The following is a 20,317-nucleotide window of genomic DNA, read 5'->3' on the forward strand; positions in this document are numbered from 1 at the left end:
GCAAAATGTCAAGGATGCCCCGGGAGGAGAGGCTTTGCGCACCGCAGCATGACTGGCAACCCTGAAATCTGAAGTGGAGCTGGAAGGAAGAGACATTTATTTAAAAAAACAAAACATCCAGATATAATGGGTCTGCTGCTGGGCATGTGTGTGTTTTCCTGGGCTTCTTCTACGTGACAGCAGTGTGTGCAGTTCGGGTGTGGACGCAGGGTCAAACCCCAGATTACCGAGGGGTCAAGAGGTTGTTTTTTAGTAAAAGGAAACCCCCCCTCTTCATTTCACCATGGATGATTCGGGGATAATCCGGCGCAGGAGGCTGCAGGTGAGCTGGTTGGGCTGCATAGCATCACCCTGTTGTGTGTGTGTGTCTGGTTGTACAAAGAAAACCTAAAACAAACATGTCCCATTGTTTCCATCTGAAGGCCAGAGACACCATTAAGATAGTCTTCTTACAGTAGCATGTTATCAAGGCAGGTAAATATCACATACAGATATACATGTATACATATTAACAGTTATCAATATGCATGCCTTTAGAGTGTCTCCAGAATATACAATATGAAATAGACAGAGTCATTTAGAATACACCTTATTAAGCTGTAGACCACAAATTCAAAGACCATTTAGGTTTTCCAAATTGGAAAATAGTTGTGTTACAGCGGTATGTTAACAAGCTAGTTCAAATTAACTGTAGAGAATATACATGTCTAACGAGTATCCTTAGAGAACACAGTAGAAAATAGACAGAATGAGTTAGAAAACACCATCAAAACCAACATACAACTAATAAAATACTCACATAGGATACTAAATGCATTATGTCTCTTATTTATATTAAATGTCCCATTGTTTCCAGCTGTTACCAAAGTATGCTACCAAGACAGTTAAAAATGACATGCATACAAACAGTTAATATCTACATATCAACAATAGAAATAGAAATGTCTTTAGAGTATCTATAGAACACACAATATAAAATAGACAGTCACAATACACTATAATAGAAGGAACTACTACTAAAATATATAAAAATGGGACGCTAAATGCATTGAAACTATTCAAAGTAGTTGCATTTTCATTGCAAAAAGGCTTATTTGTGTATTCAAGTCTGTGTGATTTTTAGTTTTTAGCTCAACAATACAATAGGAAATCCTTTTGGTGCAAGGTGAAAACAATGTACTTTACTGTAAGGTATCAGTATTTATTATGGCAATATGTGCGCAGGTAGCTTATTCACTCTTAGTCAAGAACGAATGGATCCATCTGTCTGTAAAGAAAAGGACATACAGTATAACATTTAGCTTTTTAATCTACATGATCCACATGTAATCGATTCATCTGCTGACTATTTAACTGCATATTCAACGAGATCTTTGACCTGATAAACCTCAGGATACAGAGAGAAGTGAACATTGCTATTTTCCAGAACCTTGAGTGATGTTATACAACTGCTTCTCTTTGTTTCGTGCCAACAAATATTCACCTTACTAACTGGAAAAAGTGAAACACCCACACATAAGCAAAGCTGCAATCATGTAATATTTAGCATTTAAGCCTAAAAATGCACTGAATGGTTAAATTAATACATGACTAAAATAGCTGCCTAGTTATTTAATATACAGCCTGATTGATAAATTAAGCCAGCTCTAATTGCACAATTGTAGTTGCAGAGACAACAAATAAAAGGGTATTCCCACTGTATGTTTCCTGATGTGTCTCCTACAGTGTGTCTCAGGTCTTGACCCCCTTTTTTTTACACAAATCCACATCACACACGTCTAATATTCACACTCTAGCTTTGCTGTTATCAATATGAAGCATTGTTATTTAGTGTAGCTCACACAGACTCTGTTGTGTAGTGAATCGTGGTTCGTGCATAATAACATGACGTGTTGCAATGACTGCGTTCATCCATTATGAAGCAGCCCCTCCACCACGGGTCAAACCCCACCCTCCATATCAATCTGTGGTTCAGTGGAGTGAGAGATGAGCAGCCTGCAGGCGCCAGGTGCATTTGTTTTATTTAATATACAACATGATAGTAGTTTGTTGTCAATGCAAGTTTGAGTTTTCAGCTCCATGTGCAACGTCAACAGATAGTAAGAGAATAAACAGATATTTAACAGAACATTACAATCATCAAATACATTTCATTTGTGATTAAACGCTGTATTTAGTTTTAATATTGACTCATGCACATAAGAGTTCTTCGTTTAAAAAAATTGATTAAATGTATTTTAGTTGTGTATATAAAAAATGAAAAAAACACGAGAAGAGAAATATTAATATAAAAAAATAAAGAAATATATAATAATAATAAATAATATAAATACATTTCAAATAGGGTTCAGAGACATTGTTGGTATGTTCATATTTAACAATAGAAATAATATCAATAATGCTAATAACATGTCAGGCATATCCATAGTTTCTCAACCTATAATCTTTGAGCAGATTTTCAATTGGCGCAGTTTTTAAATTCAAAGCATTGGACAAACGCTTACTCTATAATAACGAGAAATGTGTCTACTGGCTCAGGCGGCAGAGAAAATACGTCCTTTGTTTGGTCGTTTTGCATGTGGTCTTTCCAGGATATCAGTGTGAATATGACGGTACCTGCTGGATGCTTTCATGATGGAGCACAAAAGGGGCTTTATGAGAGGAGAAATTGGGGCTAAATATGGAGAATTGTCAGCCGAGTTGCAGCTCAGGAGTAAATTGACCCCTATTACCGTGAAAAGAGAGAGAGGAAGAGGGTATAAAGGACTCTGGATTAGTACTGAGGTGTGTTTCATTTCCCATCATCCCCCCCGCTCACTGCCTCGCTGCTGTGATGTATGACAGGAGCTGCGAGGGAATTAATCATCGTAGAGTCAGATTCAGAAAGTAATTTTATAGATAAAGGGACGCCAGCTGAATGATTAGGTGTCTGTCTGTGTTTGGGAAGTAGTACTTCACTTGGGTATTTCCATTTAAAGGGGACATATCCTGCTGATGTCCAGGTGTATATCAGTATGTAGTATCTCTACTTTAAAGAGTCCTCTCCTGCTGATGTTCAGGTGTATATCAGTATGTAGTGTCTCTACTTTAAAGAGTCCTCTCCTGCTGATGTTCAGGTGTATATCAGTATGTAGTGTCTCTACTTTAAAGAGTCCTCTCCTGCTGATGTTCAGGTGTATATCAGTATGTAGTGTCTCTACTTTAAAGAGTCCTCTCCTGCTGATGTTCAGGTGGTATATCAGTATGTAGTGTCCTCTACTTTAAAGAGTCCTCTTCCTGCTGATGTTCAGGTGTATATCAGTATGTAGTGTCTCTACTTTAAAGAGTCCTCTCCTGCTGATGTTCAGGTGTATATCAGTATGTAGTGTCTCTACTTTAAAGAGTCCTCTCCTGCTGATGTTCAGGTGTATATCAGTATGTAGTGTCTCTACTTTAAAGAGTCCTCTCTCCTGCTGATGTTCAGGTGTATATCAGTATGTAGTGTCTCTACTTTAAAGAGTCCTCTCCTGCTGATGTTCAGGTGTATATCAGTATGTAGTGTCTCTACTTTAAAGAGTCCTCTCCTGCTGATGTTCAGGTGTATATCAGTATGTAGTGTCTCTACTTTAAAGAGTCCTCTCCTGCTGATGTTCAGGTGTATATCAGTATGTAGTGTCTCTACTTTAAAGAGTCCTCTCCTGCTGATGTTCAGGTGTATATCAGTATGTAGTGTCTCTACTTTAAAGAGTCTCTCCTGCTGATGTTCAGGTGTATATCAGTATGTAGTGTCTCTACTTTAAAGAGTCCTCTCCTGCTGATGTTCAGGTGTATATCAGTATGTAGTGTCTCTACTTTAAAGAGTCCTCTCCTGCTGATGTTCAGGTGTATATCAGTATGTAGTGTCTCTACTTTAAAGAGTCCTCTCCTGCTGATGTTCAGGTGTATATCAGTATGTAGTGTCTCTACTTTAAAGAGTCCTCTCCTGCTGATGTTCAGGTGTATATCAGTATGTAGTGTCTCTACTTTAAAGAGTTCTCTCCTGCTGATGTTCAGGTGTATATCAGTATGTAGTGTCTCTACTTTAAAGAGTCCTCTCCTGCTGATGTTCAGGTGTATATCAGTATGTAGTGTCTCTACTTTAAGAGTCCTCTCCTGCTGATGTTCAGGTGTATATCAGTATGTAGTGTCTCTACTTTAAAGAGTCCTCTCCTGCTGATGTTCAGGTGTATATCAGTATGTAGTGTCTCTACTGGGACATGTCTCCATGCTTTAATGTTCAAAAAGCTCTTTATTTTTCTCATACTGCCTGTGCTGCAGCACCTCTTTTCACCCTCTGTCTGAAACCAGAGCCCAGTCTGCTCTGATTGGTTAGCTGGCCGGCTCTGTTGTGATTGGTCAACTGCTTAGAGATGTCCCGCCCCTTAGCCTATCACATACAATGTGTTGGAGCGCTAGCCAATAGAAGAGCAAGTGTTACATAGTGATGTCATTAGGAGAGAAACATCCTCTGGAGGGAACGCACAGACTTGTATTATATTGCATTATGTTATATAGTATTTTATTTTATTTAATATACATTATTCATCTGAAATTGGGATTTTATTTTGTCAATCAACAGTAGAAAATATATACATTATTATTAAAGTATTTGAAGAATATACAACATAAAATAGAAAGAGTAAGTTAGATTTCACTATATTACTCCAACCTACAACTAAAACTAAATTATACAATCATAGGAATCTAAATACAATAAAAATGTGCGCAATAGTTTTTAAATCACAATTTAAATGCAGTGAGGAAATGTAAGTACAGAACAGGTTTATGAATTCATTTTATATTCATGGAGTTTTTTACCCATTTCATTATATTTCTGTGTGTGTGTGTGTGTGTGTGTTGACGTATGATTGGCTCTCTGTGTCCCATTTAACTGCCTGTCACTCCCCTGGGTCTCATCATCCCAACTGTCACTTTCTCTCTGACACACACACACACACACACACACACACACACACACACACACACACACACACACACGCTTGCAATCATTTTCTCAGCACCATATGGCGACACACCCCACTCCCCTGCAGTCAGGGTCAGGGGTCACACTCCCATGATGCATTGCTTCAACATGACAAATCAACATTTCTGTTTGCCTCGCTGGCACACAAATATGTTCTGTCATGTGTAAATAAAAAAGCAAGTATTTTAAAATTATATAAAGTGTATTAACTTGCTCGAAATTGCAACCAAATTATTGATTGAATATTAAATGATATGCCTTTCATGTAAGGAAAACTGCAATAAAATAAAACACTGAAATAAAAATGCAGCTAGTGTGCATTTGGTTCACCTTTTTTAAGAAGGATAAAGTTGTTTTTAAAACATATTGTATACTGATATACACCTGAACATCAGCAGGAGAGGACTCTTTAAAGTAGAGACACTACATACTGATATACACCTGAACATCAGCAGGAGAGGACTCTTTAAAGTAGAGACACTACATACTGATATACACCTGAACATCAGCAGGAGAGGACTCTTTAAAGTAGAGACACTACATACTGATACACACCTGAACATCAGCAGGAGAGGACTCTTTAAAGTAGAGACACTACATACTGATATACACCTGAACATCAGCAGGAGAGGACTCTTTAAAGTAGAGACACTACATACTGATATGAACCTGAACATGAGCAGGAGAGGACTCTTTAAAGTAGAGACACTACATACTGATATACACCTGAACATCAGCAGGAGAGGACTCTTTAAAGTAGAGACACTACATATTGATATACACCTGAACATCAGCAGGAGAGGACTCTTTAAAGTAGAGACACTACATACTGATATACACCTGGACATCAGCAGGAGAGGACTCTTTAAAGTAGAGACACTACATACTGATATACACCTGAACATCAGCAGGAGAGGACTCTTTAAAGTAGAGACACTACATACTGATATACACCTGAACATGAGCAGAATAGAGCCCCTTCAAATCTATATATTGATTCAGACACACCCTTTAGTTTTCACCAAATATGTCTACAAACAACATTATACTAAATTACATTTTTATGTCAGTTCTGCTTGGACTTTTCACCGTCAGTCATTGGCCATGACGTCCACATGAGTCCACATAAATAAGATAAATAGCTTCCTAAATATAAATAGCAGCAGGCCATCTGGTATGCATGACACTCATCAGCCTCTCCCTCCGTCAGACTCACTGCTGTCAGTCTCTGCTGGAGATGATGACCGTCTCTTGGCAGCTGGGACAGTCTCTGATTGATCCTATTGTTGGTCTGCAGGAACCCACTCCCCGACATTTCTCTCTGGCAGCGTGTCGAGGAAATGATTGGACTGGACGGCTCATCCCGACAGAGCAGCAATACGCTTTACAGACATGCAGCTCAGCTAATGCCATCCCATTATCACTGGGGATTTTCTATTACTTTAGTGCAGGCAGGATGAGCTGAAGGACAAACAGAGAAGGATGATTTTTATAGTGTTCATTATATGGCAGGAAACGTGTACCAGGAGCTGGACTCTGGTTTACTGACATGTTGGATGGATGGGTGGAGATATGGATGGAGAAATACAGAAAGGGAAAGATGGATGGATGATGGATAGGTGGATGGATGTTTGACAGACGATCCATGTATGGATGGATATATAGAAATATAGACGGATGGATGACAGATCAATGAATAACTTGAATTTCCTCATCCCTTTCATCTCTGTAGATTTCTGCCTAAGGTTTTTGTGCGTGTTACCATGATGTATCGAGAGTGACTAGAAACATGAGGCAACCATAAAAACACACACACACACACACACACACACACACACACACACACACACACACACACACACACACACACACACACACACACACACACACACACACTCCTGTCAGTGCAATAGCCTGGGACTAAAGTGGATCAGACAATTTTTAAAAAGCCTCGAACTGCAGCTCACTCCCCCAGAGGACGGAGCTGAACCTTGAGAAAAAGAGCAGGCGAGGAAATAACGCGGAAAGCTGCTTTCTAAGCTGTAGTCGGGGGGCTTGTCGTGTTTGTGATAGAAACCCCCCCATGTGTTGTCAGCAGTGGTGTAAAGTCCCTAAGTAGATTTACCCAAGTACTGCACTTAAGTACAATTTTGAGGTCCATGTTATGCTACATTGTACTTCTACTCCACTACATGTATTTAATACCTTTAGTTACTTCACAGATGTGGATGAATGATGTGAAATATAATCAAGTGTTAAATCAGACTTGAGTTCCACCTGGAGTAAATTCACAAGCTACCCTGCAGTATACAAAGTCATTCAAACTAGCTGCATCTTTACCAGCTTTGAGAACACTTTCATGATCAATCATTATAAAACATATCATATATATTATTCTGAAATGGACCAATCTGCACAATGACTACTTTTACTGTCGCTACTTTCACTATATTTTGATGATAATACTTTTCTACTTATCTTGAGGAACATTTTGAATGCAGGACTTTTAACAGAGTATTCCGACACTCTGGACTTCTACTTTTACTCAAGTACAAGGTCTGAGTACTTCTACTTTTACTCAAGTACAAGATCTGAGTCCTTCTACTTTTACTCAAGTACAAGATCGGAGTACTTCTACTTTTACTCAAGTACAAGATCTGAGTACTTCTACTTTTACTCAAGCACAAGATCGGAGTACTTCTACTTTTACTCAAGTACAAGATCGGAGTACTTCTACTTTTACTCAAGTACAAGATCTGAGTACTTCTACTTTTACTCAAGTACAAGATCGGAGTACTTCTACTTTTACTCAAGTACAAGATCTGAGTACTTCTACTTTTACTCAAGTACAAGATCTGAGTACTTCTACTTTTACTCAAGTACAAGATCGGAGTACTTCTACTTTTACTCAAGTACAAGATCTGAGTACTTCTACTTTTACTCAAGTACAAGATCGGAGTACTTCTACTTTTACTCAAGTACAAGATCTGAGTACTTCTCCCATCTCTGCTTGTCAGTCTGGTGTTTTTTTTTTCACAACATTTCTACATGCTGTGACGTGGGTCGTGCAGCCATGCAATGAGCAATAAGCGTGGAGCTCTTACACACTAATTAAACCACAGGAGAATTAAGAAACAGAAATCAGGCTTCAGAATATGTTGTAGGAGTAGGAGTGTAGAGCGAGGAAATATTTCATTAATAGGATACACTACAGTTTAATAGGATCAAATGAATCACCATGACGTTTTTACCCAGATTGCTTATATTAAGACAATTATTTGTTGTATTGCATTGTTAAATTCTTCTGAAATGTTATTAAATATGTGCTAATGGGCATACATTTCCATATCAGAAATCGAACAATGCAAATTCATTCTGTTTGACATATTAGATTCAAGGTTTAAAACAAATATATATGTTTTTATGAAACGGCCTTTAACCCTCCTGTTGTCTTCGAGTCAAATCTGACCGATTTACTACTTTCATCAATCATAACTTTTTTGTTTTACATTCGATTGCATTAAGGCTTTATGATATCCTTCACAGTAGACATTTGAATATATAAAATTGCTGATCACCACTTTCATTGCATTTTGGATGATTTAGTCAACTTTGTAACACCCATGGTGTGACCGCCATAAAGAAAAGGAATTAGTAACCATCCGGATCAGATAAAACACACACACACACACACACACACACACACACACACACACACACACACACACACACACTAGATGTCCCCCCCCCCTTATGTGCCCATCCCCCCATGTGAATCACACCTGGCACACAAACACACACACACAATTTGACACATTTCCCGCTCTTATGTGCCCATCCCCCCACATGGATCACACCTGGCACACGCAATACATGTTCAGTGTCTATTCTTTGTATATTTACTGCAGTTTTTCATGTATACCAGTAGTCTGATACAATATGTACAGTTTGAAAGGGTGTTAAATGAAATGTAGTGATGATTAATGGTTTTTGTGTTAATGTAATAGCAGTTAAAACAGGACCGGTCAAATTTGACCGCGAACACCAAAGTAAGGGGGGGAAACGAAGACAATAGGAGGGTTAAATACCATTTATTTATGTAAGACTCTACAGGTAAATATGGGAAACCTAGCTACTAGCACTAAGACAATATTTGTTGTTGTTTTCTGAAATGTTATGTTTGAATATCTAAATGAGGCATTATCTGAGCCTACATTTCTAGGAAATCTACAAACACAAATGGAAAAACTTAATGGCAAAATTCTCCAAATTGTCAAAATTGACCAGTGCATTAAACATAATTTTTGCCCTTAGTGTCTCGACTTATATTGTCTTCTTATGTATCTACTTATTTTCGGGAACACTGAGAGTCACAAAGGTAGATTTAGGAGCAAATCGGTCTCCTGCCACAATGACAGCTGACAAAGTCTAAATTGGAGTTGGGAATTGAGTTTCTCACCTTAACAGATTAAACTGGAATGGAGGATTAGGCGGTTAAATTCAGGCAGATACAACGTGACACTGATTACTAAGACTTATAATAAAGTCAGGGTGACAGAGGACTACTTTAATGGAAATGTTACTGGGTTAATGAAGGCCACATCACATGAGAATTGAATAATTGAGCTACAGTAGCACAGGGATGTATACAGTATTGCACAGCGTAGACTTTCACTTACAATTCTGCATTTACCTGTTTACTGTGTGCAACCGTGAAGCAGGGAAAGACATAATGTGAAGAAGGGAAGATGGAAGCATGCCCATTTATTATTTCAGGCACCGGTGGACGGCTGCACTTTGTTTAATGTGCCAACTGGCTGCTTCTTTTTTATTGTCTAGACATGCCTGAGCATTAAAGAGCCCCACAGAGGGACATCAGACAGACAGATAGGGAGCAGATGTTCACAGGTCTGGATTCAGATTCATAAACTGTCAGTCTGCTCCACTGCACCACTGGGTTTAATGAATTTTGATTTTCTTTGTGTGCTTAGCTCCTAATTGACTGCAAAAAACTAATGTTTATTATAAGACTACAACACTTCCTGAAGACATACACAAATACATGCATTTATACTTAGTGTCTCAAGGCCATAGCTAACACCAGATACTGGAGATGGAAAAGTGTACATGTGGTGATTTAAAGCCTTGTTCTTAGCATTTAGGCAGTCGTTAAAATGTTTTTTTTAGGCAGAAGTGACCATTTGGACGAGCTGGGGAAGAGCAAGGCCAGGTACTGTTAGCATAACAAACCCTAGGTTGACAGCTAATGCTAGTGCCAGCCAACTAGCTTAGTTGATAAGCTAGGTAGGCTACTGTTAGCATAGCAAATGCTACGCTAGGTCACCAGCTAACGCTAGGTCACCAGCTAACGCTAGGTCACCAGCTAACGCTAGCACTTATGCTGCGTTCACACCGGACGCGATGCGACTATTCGCTTCGCTCTAATCGCTCCTATCGCATCGCTCTAAACGCTGGAGGTTCACCGCGGCTGCCAGCTGTGTTTACTCGCATCATTCAAACAAGACGCGCTGGCTCGGGAGCTACAACTACAACAAATGAACATATTTTACCGTGATTAAATTGTAATACACGTTTCTAAATGATGCCGAAGTAACAACATACTGATACCGGTTAGTAACAACCATGAATTAAGGCTTTGACAAGTCTGCAGACAAGACGGCAGGCAAAACACCTTTTAAAATGCTTGTTTTCTGAATGAAGATCGGATCGACCAGGCTAAGCTAACGTTGTCTATGCTCATTCCACACTCACAACAACGGCCTACAGACATAAATAAAGCAGCGACTGTATTCACCATGACACAGACAGTCTGTGGTTTGTACTTGTTTAACTTTTGTCCAGTTTCTGAACAGATATGAGGAGCTGTGAGCTCTGTGTGCTAACTGCTAACAGCTAACGGCTGATGTTGTGTGGTTGAACGTCAGTGACGGCGGCTGAGATTCTCACCGCTGATTGGCTTCCGCGAGAACGCGTCACGTGAATTTGACGCTCAAGTTGAAAAAAATTGAACTCTCACGTTTAACGCGGCACCGTTCAATCGCCTCAATCGTGTGATTCGCGCCGCGTCCACCGCTTCATGCGCGCCGTCGGAGCGAATTCGCGCCTGTCCACGTCTCTGCATTGACTTTACATGTAATCGCGCCGCCCCCAAACAGCGCATCGCGTCCGGTGTGAACGCAGCATAATGCTGTGTCCAGTGTTACAAATGTATTGAACATGTACAAACTATTTACATAAAAAATTGACAAACATAACTTGAAAGGGATTAAAATCCTCTAGGGGGATTTTTTTTTTAAATATTGAAGTTAAAAGCATCAATCTGGTGCACTTTGAGAACAACATTAGGAGATCTATGGATACCTCTCTCAACATCCATATGAAACAGATTTTCTTTTTCTTTATGGATATTTTACAAATCACTCACCTAAAGGTGAACTGTATTCTTGTTTTACTGTCATATAGTATTTCATAACTATTTTTCATTTATTCTCTTATTGTTTTATACTGATCATATAAACGCGTGCCTCGGAAATAATTGTTTACATAAATGGTGTCCAAACCGTTTGAGACCCACTGAGATAACAACAACAATGCCAGGTACCTGCGCTCTCTCTCTCTCTCTCTCTCTCTCTCTCTCTCTCTCTCTCTCTCTCTCTCTCTCTCTCTCTCTCTCTCTCCTCTCTCTCTCTCTCTCTCTCTCTCTCTCTCTCTCTCTCTCTCTCGGAGCGGTGCTACGATGCGTACTTCTTTTGGTTTTCTTTTAGCTGATTTACCTCGTTAAAGTAAATAACTTTCATGGGAGCTCAGACTCTCACGCTCAATGCGTGAGGGTTGGCAGCCCTGATATATCAATATTTAAGACATTCTTTAGGTTGTTTGTTCAAAATCTCCTGTTTTCCTTTGGTGGACTTTGGCCTAATGAGCTCAGTAGTTCTAAAACCCTGGCTGTTGAACCGTTTATTATGCAATGCAAACATGAAAGAATACATTTAATTCTGAGTGACATGATGGGGTTTGATATGGCTGTGTTTACACTGTGAGTTTGTGGCTGCTGTGTCAAGTCTATTCCTGTTTTATGTGTTTAGTTAACCCTGCTCATCAGGGGGAAGCCTCTCTTGAAGCCGCTCGCTCTTGTAAGTCATCGTCTCCTCGGCTCTGACGGCTCAGGGTCAATTAGCCTGATCAATGGAGGACGAAGTGAAAAGGGATCAATAGGTTGAATATTCAGCTGTCCTTGTGAGGAGGGATTTGTCTCTGTTAACACGTAAAACCCTCGGGACATGCAGTGGAATAGCCTTGTGACTGGATTATAAGGAAGGCAGGATAATTATTTTATTTTCTCCCTATCGTATGAGTGTTTCGTGATGTGTTGCCTCACTCCTCGGCTTTATCCTCTGGAGGTTATTGTTGTCATAGAGTCAACCTTCTGTATGGTGGCTAGCAGCAACTAAAAACGCTCAACTGCTGAGTTGCAGACCTGTCCTTGTAGCACAGAGCTTTCAGGCACTATAATACATATTTCGTGCTTCAGTGGGGATCAATAGCAGCAGGTCCACACACACACACACACACACACACACACACACACACACACACACACACACACACACACACTCTTTATCTGAAGGTTAACCTAATAATTGCATTGAGTGTGGTTAGCGTGCGGTCGATGCGTCGCTAACAGCATTACCCAGCAGTGTGACAGGAGAAGGTGTGAGGCGGCTAATGCATTAATTATATCTGCTGCTGTATACTCTGTAGTGATGGCTCACATCTGAAACAGCATTTACTACACAGAGCACAGGTGGGAGAAGTACTCAGTCTCAGATCTTGTACTTGAGTAAAAGTAGAAGTACCAGAGTGTAGGAATACTCTGTTACAGTAAAAGCCCTGCATTCAAAATGTTACTCCAGTAAAAGTAGAAAAGTATTATCATCAACAAAGAGTTAAAGTACCAAAAGTAAAATAAGTCATTTTGCAGATTGGACTATTTCAAAATATGTTTTATAATGATTGATCATGAAAGTGTTCTCAAAGCTGGTAAAGGTGCAGCTAGTTTGAATGGCTTTGTATACTGCAGGGTAGCTTGAGAATTTACTCCAGGTGGAACTAAAGTCTGATTTAACACTTGGTTAGATTTCACATCATTCATCCACATCTGGAAAGTAACTAAAGGGATTAAATACATGTAGTGGAGTAAAAGTACACCATGTACCTCTGAACTGTAGTGGGGTAGAAATATGAATTAGCATTAAATGAATATACTATAAGTAAGAAGTTGAAGCCCAGAATACTCCAGGGTTTGGCTGATGGCATGATCCCGCTTCTCTCTCAGCTTCTACTCCACCCTTGTGTACACCCTGCTCCATCCCTCTCTATCGCAGTGTGCAGGGTTTTGTAGAGAGGCTGTGCTGGCATGAGATCTGGCTCGCCTCATGCTGTTTTCTATTCTGTGCACAGAGTGTCTGCTGTTGCTGCGCAATCTACTCCGTCCATCTGGACTCAGGAGATGGGAGGATAGAAAAAGAGAGAGAAATAAGGGGGGGGAGAGAGAGCTGGGGGTGCAGAGGCAGAAATGAACAGCCTGGCTCGTTTGTAAACAAACATGGATGCAAATACATCATACGATAATTTAAATTCTAGTTGCATGTGTTACCTCGTTAGCCAGCTGGGCATCTCCAGGGCCCAAAACCCCCAGGGGCCGCTAACAACCCCGGGCTCAGGTTGTAGTAATTACCCGCTCAGTCAGCCACACCCTGCTGCCTGCCAAGCTCCATAAGGACAGATTACCACTAAAAAACTAATTATTATTTTAAAGATGGTACCTTTTTCAAGCTGGAAACCTTAGATTTGATCAGCTGAAAGGACAACTGTCGCTAGCAGATTTGATCAGCTTTAACTAGTTAGCTTCAGTATTGATGCTAATTTCCACGAGTTGGTTGAAAATGTTATCTCTGGCTGACTTTGTAGGGTTTCCAGCTGACAAGGTTTGAAGAAAAGAGGCCAGTAAAAGGAGTTTTTGATTGTATCAGCTGAAAAGACAACTGACGCTAGCAGATTTGATCAGCTTTAGCTAGTTAGCAACAGTAATGATGCTATTGATGTGATGCTAACGTTATGTCCACGAGTTGGTTGAAAATGTTATCTCTGGCTGACTTTGTAGGGTTTCCAGCTGACAAGGTTTGAAGAAAAGAGCCAAGTAAAAGGAGTTTTAAATATAATTTGATGGTGACAAGACATCATTCTAATACAATGAGGCAACTGCAGTACTCCTGTCAAGGTCCATAAGGGAAGATTACAGCTAAAAAACTAATGCTTATTTTAAAGATGGCGCCTTTTACAAGCTGGAGACCGTAGATTTGATCAGCTGCGATGACAACTGTTGCTAGCAGATTTGATCAGCTTTAGCTAGTAAGCTTCATTATTGATGCTAATGTTTCGATGCTAACGTTATCTCCATGAGTTAAAATGTTATATCTCTGGCTGACTTTCTAGGGCTTTCCAGCTGACAAGGTTTGAAGAAAAGAGCCCAATAAAAGGAGTTTTAAATATAATTTGATGGTGACTTAAAAGAACAACACTAAGGCTAAAGCTAGCTACTGCTGCTACTCCTGTCAAGCTCCATAAGAATAGATTTGCCCCTCAAAAATGGATATATAATTTGATAAAAACAGGCTTCCCATTTCAAGGTGGAGAATGTAGATTTTCCCTAAAATCCCATCATCCTTTTTCAAGTCAAATATCCAATTTAAGAAGGAAGAATCTCTTAAAAGGTTTTTGGTGACTTTATTCAGCATTGGTTGTGTTAATGTCAAGCTTTTCTCATGTGAAAGTGTATTTCTGTACCTGATCTCTCTTTCTCATTCTCTTTTTTTCCACCAGGATTTGCCACTTCCTCGCAAGAACAGCAGGTGAGTGTTTCCCTGATTCATCTCAGCGTCTCTTTCCCCTTCTCTCAGGGGGGAGAGGGCGAGAGAAAAACAATCACACCTAGAGAAGCTGCTAAGCATGATTAGCACGTTGGGTTTCTGAAAGCTCTTAGGATGGTGCTTGTGGCGTGGAGTGTGCAGTCGTTGGATAGAGAGGGTTAGTCTGTTGGCGTCTGATTAAAGCAGCCGGAGCTCTGGAGGCTATCCATGGTGCTGAAATCCATTCTGCTCAGTTACTCCCTCTTCATCTCCCCCTCTTCCCTTCCATTGCTTAGTTATTCATCTGTTTCTCTCGTATTGCCACCCCTCTGGTTTTCAACACAGCTCTGTGATTTAAAGGTCTCCTATTATGCTATTTTTAGGCATATATTATCGGTCTCAGATATATACAAATATATAAAAAACATGTCTATGAAGTGTTTTGCTCAAAATACCAAACAGATCATGCATTCTAGCCATGCCCCATATCCCTCTATTTCAGCCCTGTTAGAGAAAGGATGATTCTGGGGGGGAGCTTGTGCCTGCTCAGAATTATTCGAGATACTCAGCTAAATGCTCAAGGATTCTTTCTGAAACAGTATGGAGCTCAAATGCTATTTCTCTTGCGGGTTTACCACAAGGTGAGTTCCTTTTTTTATTTCTTGCTTTTTTACACATACTCTCTCCAGTACAGGTTAGCTCTGAGTGTTAGCGATGCTAATGTGACACCGACCATATTATGTCCAAAACAGTCGGGCATTGTTTCTGATAGCAACTTTCTGATAGGGCCGTGGGTCCACATTTCAGATATTACGTCATATCGGACGCAAATCTGGATCAGCTCCGTTGTTCCCCCGTTTTTGGAGATCTGGGTACGGAGGAAAAGAGAGAGGGTTTTGTTTTCTGACGCTGCGTGAGTTCCCCGACACACCGGGGACACATCTTTATGTATACAAGACATCAACAAGTGCATTTTGCATGATAGGTCCCCTTTAAATCCCTTCTCTTGGCCTTTTTAATATCTCCATTGTACACACTTAGAGTTTGTCATTTCATCAGTATATACAGTATGTAAGCAGCTCCAGCCAACCCAAGGACAACAGTAATACAGAAAATAAACTACTACAAAACTGCAAGCATACAACGTGATTAAAGCAAATCACAGACGCATTCAGATGCCATTTATCTAAATTAACTATTGTGCTCAACTACATTAATTGATAGCTGTAGCTTCTTTGTAGACTTTTAAATCAAAGCATGTCATTAGAAAATGATGAATGTTCCTTTTATAAAGTTAGTATCACTCCCCACACCCATAAACTCATTATGAAAATCTTAAAGGTCCCATGACATGGCCATTTCTACTGATCATAATTCCATTGTTGAGGTCTACTAGAATACATTTAAATTGTGCAATTTTCCAAACTCACATTGGTTTCTCATACAGCATCTCTGTAAAGTATGTGTATTCACTCTCTGTCCTAAACGGCTTGTTGGAGCTCCTGCCCCCCCCCCCTCTCCCTGTGAGCCCAGTGGCCGTCTGCGAGACAGCGAGACACAGCGACACCCAGCCCGAAACACACACACACACACCCGCAGTCTGGCTGGGAGTTTGTGTGTGTGCTTAGGCTGAGTTCCGCGGTGTCTCGCTGTCTCGCCAAACCCAGCCAGCTCACACTGTCCCGCTCCACGCAGCAGCGAGCCTCGCAACGTCCCGTCGAGTGTGTGCATGTGTGTGTGTGAGGAAGTCCGCGGATTGGTCCAAACGTAACGGCTCCGTGGACGTAACGTAACGGCACCAATCTGCGGAGCCGTCACTATACCCGAAATACGTCACTATACCCAAGAAGTAAACAATGGAAAAAGAGAAATCTCCAACGAGGCGTTCTGGGGCAGCATAGACAGGTCTTTTCTGTGTTAGAGTTTTACTCGCTACAGGGTGTACTTTGAGGGTTTGTGACTCTGCAGACCGTTTACATGCAGAAAAAGCTACATAACACACAAGGGGACGGGTAATAACCAGACATGACATGGGACCTTTCACTGAGGTAATAAATCGAGTCATATTTTCATAGACTTCTATACAATCAGACTTATTTTTGCATTCAGTTGTTTAAATGTTGAACCAGTGCTTTCAGATTATATGTAGCTTTTATAAAGAGACTTTTAAATAATACCAGTAGCCCAACATCCATGAACTCATTATAAAATGCTTACTGAGGTGTATGCCAAGAGAGAAGTAGGGTCATTTTCTCATAGACTTCTATAGAATAAGACTTAATTTTGCAATCACTTCTTTAAATCTTGAACCACTGCTTCTAGTGTCTTTCTCTTTCCACCAGCACTTGAGACATCTCCCATTTGAATGTGTCCTCTCTTTCTCTCTACATAGGATGCTAGTATCATCTATTAGAGTTAGCTTCACATTCAATCTGCTTGCTTCATCCATTCACAAGTGCGCGTGTGTGTGTGTGTGTGTGGCGTGCATCGTCATCCGTGATGCTTTTCTTTTGAATGTTTGACTCCATTCAACATCTGTTTTAGTTATGTAACCGTCCACATGACCTCAGTCACGTCTTCAGCGGAGATAACTTACCTCCCCTTTTTCATTCATTTAGCCTGCAGTGAAAACGCTTTTAACTGCCTGTCGTGTTCTTTGAGTGCACGGACATTGAAAGAATAGAGAAAAAGTCACAGAAGGACACTGTGTACCGTGGCATCTTAGCCTTGAGAAAACGACCCACAATCTCCTGCCTCTCCCTTCTGTTGTTCCTTTCTGAAAAGGCAGACCCACCCTCCCTCCCTCCCTCCCTCCCTCTCTTTCCATCCTCTGGTGTTTGCCCACACTTTGCCCAGCTGACACTATCTCTCATTTGAAGCTTGTGGTAGCTTTTTATCCAAACACATTTCCCAGAAACCTGCTGCTTTCCGTCTGCCGCTCCCCAGACCGACGCCTAGATATCCAGCATGTTCCGACGCACTAAGAGGTACATGGAGACAGTGGTGATTTGTTGTGAGGTGTGGTTGCGCTGGTTTTCTGTTCATTCATCCTCCTCTTTCTCGCACTCGAGTGCCTGCAGTGTACTTCTCTGAGAGGCTCGTGCTGACAGTGTGACGGCTGTGTAAGGTCACTCTGTGTCTGAAAAAACTGAACCGTTGCCTTTAATGAAATGTATTATGTCTACAGATTTCACATAACTGTATTGGGTTAGTTGGAAGCAATACTACCTTACATTACATGTTACTTGTTAGACGCTTTTATCCAAAGCGACTTACATACTCAATACTGTGGACAATTCCCACAGGAGCAATTTGGGGTGAAGTGTCTCAGGGACACAACGACATGCTGACTGCAGTGGGGTTTGAACCTGTGACCCCCTGATCCCAACACCAACGCACTAGTCCACTGCGCCACACGCCTCCTCCAGATTACGTGTAAACAAAAAATATTAGTTTCAACGTAATAGTATTGCTTCCAACTAACCTAATACAGGTATGGGAAACTTGTTGACATAATACATTCAATTAAAGTCAAAATGTCAGTTATTTTCAGTGTGGTTTCAGTATTTTTGGTGTATTTTGTAGCTCTGGGTTTCTGTTCATTCATCTCCTCTCAGTGTCTGCAGTGTACTTTTCTGAGAGGCTCGTGCTGACAGTGTGACGGCTGTGTAAGGTCACTCTGTGTCTGACGTGGTTTCAGATGTCTGCTCTGCTGAATGTGCACGATGAGAGTCTCATACTGTTACTGTAACACTGAGGGATCATCAGTTTTTGAAGTCCCAGCAAAAGACGCATCGTGAAAGTTCCTCTTTTTTTAAATTGCATGATTAGCAGACACTATTTAAGGGATATGCGTTAAGGTAATGTAAAGTTATCTGTTTCAAACGATCACTATTTAGCTAGTAGCGTAGCTCTGTGATGTTTGGTACACACACTCCCCCTGGCTTAAGTAATTTAAAATAAATAAATGTTGACTTTGGGGCACATACAGCAATCAAGTGGATAAAAGCCCTGTGTTTGTTTGACTCTTCCCTTTGCAAACGTACGCAAACATTGATTAGAAACATTAGATAATGAAATTCAACACCAAGCGGATCCAAAAGCTTCCTCTGCACCTCGTGGTTTGGTGCTTATAAGCAAATGTTAGCGATTAAACACGCTGAAGATGCTGAGCCTGCGAAATATGAGCATCTTAGCATTGTCCTTTTACAGATATTAGTATGCATATGTTAGATAGATAGATAGATGGATGGATGGATACTTTAGATAGATAGATAGATGGATGGATAGATAGATGGATATATAGATAGATACTTTAGATAGATAGATAGATAAATACTGTAGATGGATAGATAGATGGATGGTTGGATAGATGGATGGATAGATAGATATATAGATAGATAGAGATATATAGATAGATAGAGATATATATATAGATTAATACTTTATTGATCCCAATTTGGGAAATGTTTGCGTTGCAGCAGCATTAAAAAACAAGACAATGTACATAAGAGAAATTAAGATACAACAAATATTTCTGAAATAGAAAGCAGTCAACTTAAAGCCCAATTGTTTCAAAACGTAGCCTCACAGAGCTGCTAGCATCTTAGTCTGTATATAAGAGATACCGTGGCCATTATTAAACAAGGACCATGCATAACAAAAACATTCGTCTGAAAAGAAAAGAGGTGATTTATGCCAGATTTAGATATGAACTCATTTCCATCTACACACAAAACAATAAACAAGTCAAATGTCCATCTTGTATCATCATACATGACATTTAAACTAGGGATGTCCCGATCACCTTTTTTTGCTCCCGATCCGATTCCGATCATTTGATTTTGACAATCTGCCGATACCGATTTTTCCCGATCCGATCTTTATGCAATGCATTAAGAGAAAAAAAAGGTAACAGATAACGGCTGGTCATCCAACGCGATGAATTCAGCTATCTTGGCTGTTATTTTTTTGGCCTTTTCACTGTTCTGGGGCAGTTTCTCTTTCCTTTTAAAAGTCTCTGAAAGTGTTGGTTGTTTCAGTGCCGTTACCTGAGTGGCCGCTGTGTACTCGTCGTGTTGTTGTTGGTGTTTGTTTCTCAGGTGGCGTATTAGATTGGTCGTGTTGAACGTAGCTCTGTTCTTTCCACCACGCGGAACCTCCGCCTTGCAAACATTGCATCTGGCTGTTACACTGCCTTCGCTTTCAATTTTATAATACTTCCAAACTCCTGACATTTTCTCTGTCCCGACTCCCGAGGCACCAGCTGAACGTAGCCTCTCGTTAGCTTACTGCTACTATTAGACACTGCGCCCACTCTGTTGCCAGATTTGAGAGAAATAAGCAACCAGGTCTATGAAAACAAGCCCAAAAGAAGCAACACATA

The 20,317-nt window shown here is 40.4% G+C and overlaps 1 protein-coding gene across 1 annotated transcript in view; it reads left to right on the plus strand.

Moving 5' to 3' along the window:
* Positions 1 to 204: 204 nt before the first annotated feature.
* Positions 205 to 20,317, plus strand: part of LOC117479911 (microtubule-associated serine/threonine-protein kinase 1-like) — an 80,717-nt gene continuing 60,604 nt past the window's right edge. Inside the window, 2 exon segments of the mRNA XM_034127024.1 lie at positions 205 to 322; positions 14,906 to 14,934. Coding sequence (XP_033982915.1) covers positions 284 to 322; positions 14,906 to 14,934 — 68 coding nt within the window. The 5' untranslated portion in view covers positions 205 to 283.

This window comes from Trematomus bernacchii, unplaced genomic scaffold, assembly GCF_902827165.1.
Source record: "Trematomus bernacchii unplaced genomic scaffold, fTreBer1.1, whole genome shotgun sequence".
In the NCBI taxonomy this organism is placed as follows: domain Eukaryota; kingdom Metazoa; phylum Chordata; class Actinopteri; order Perciformes; family Nototheniidae; genus Trematomus; species Trematomus bernacchii.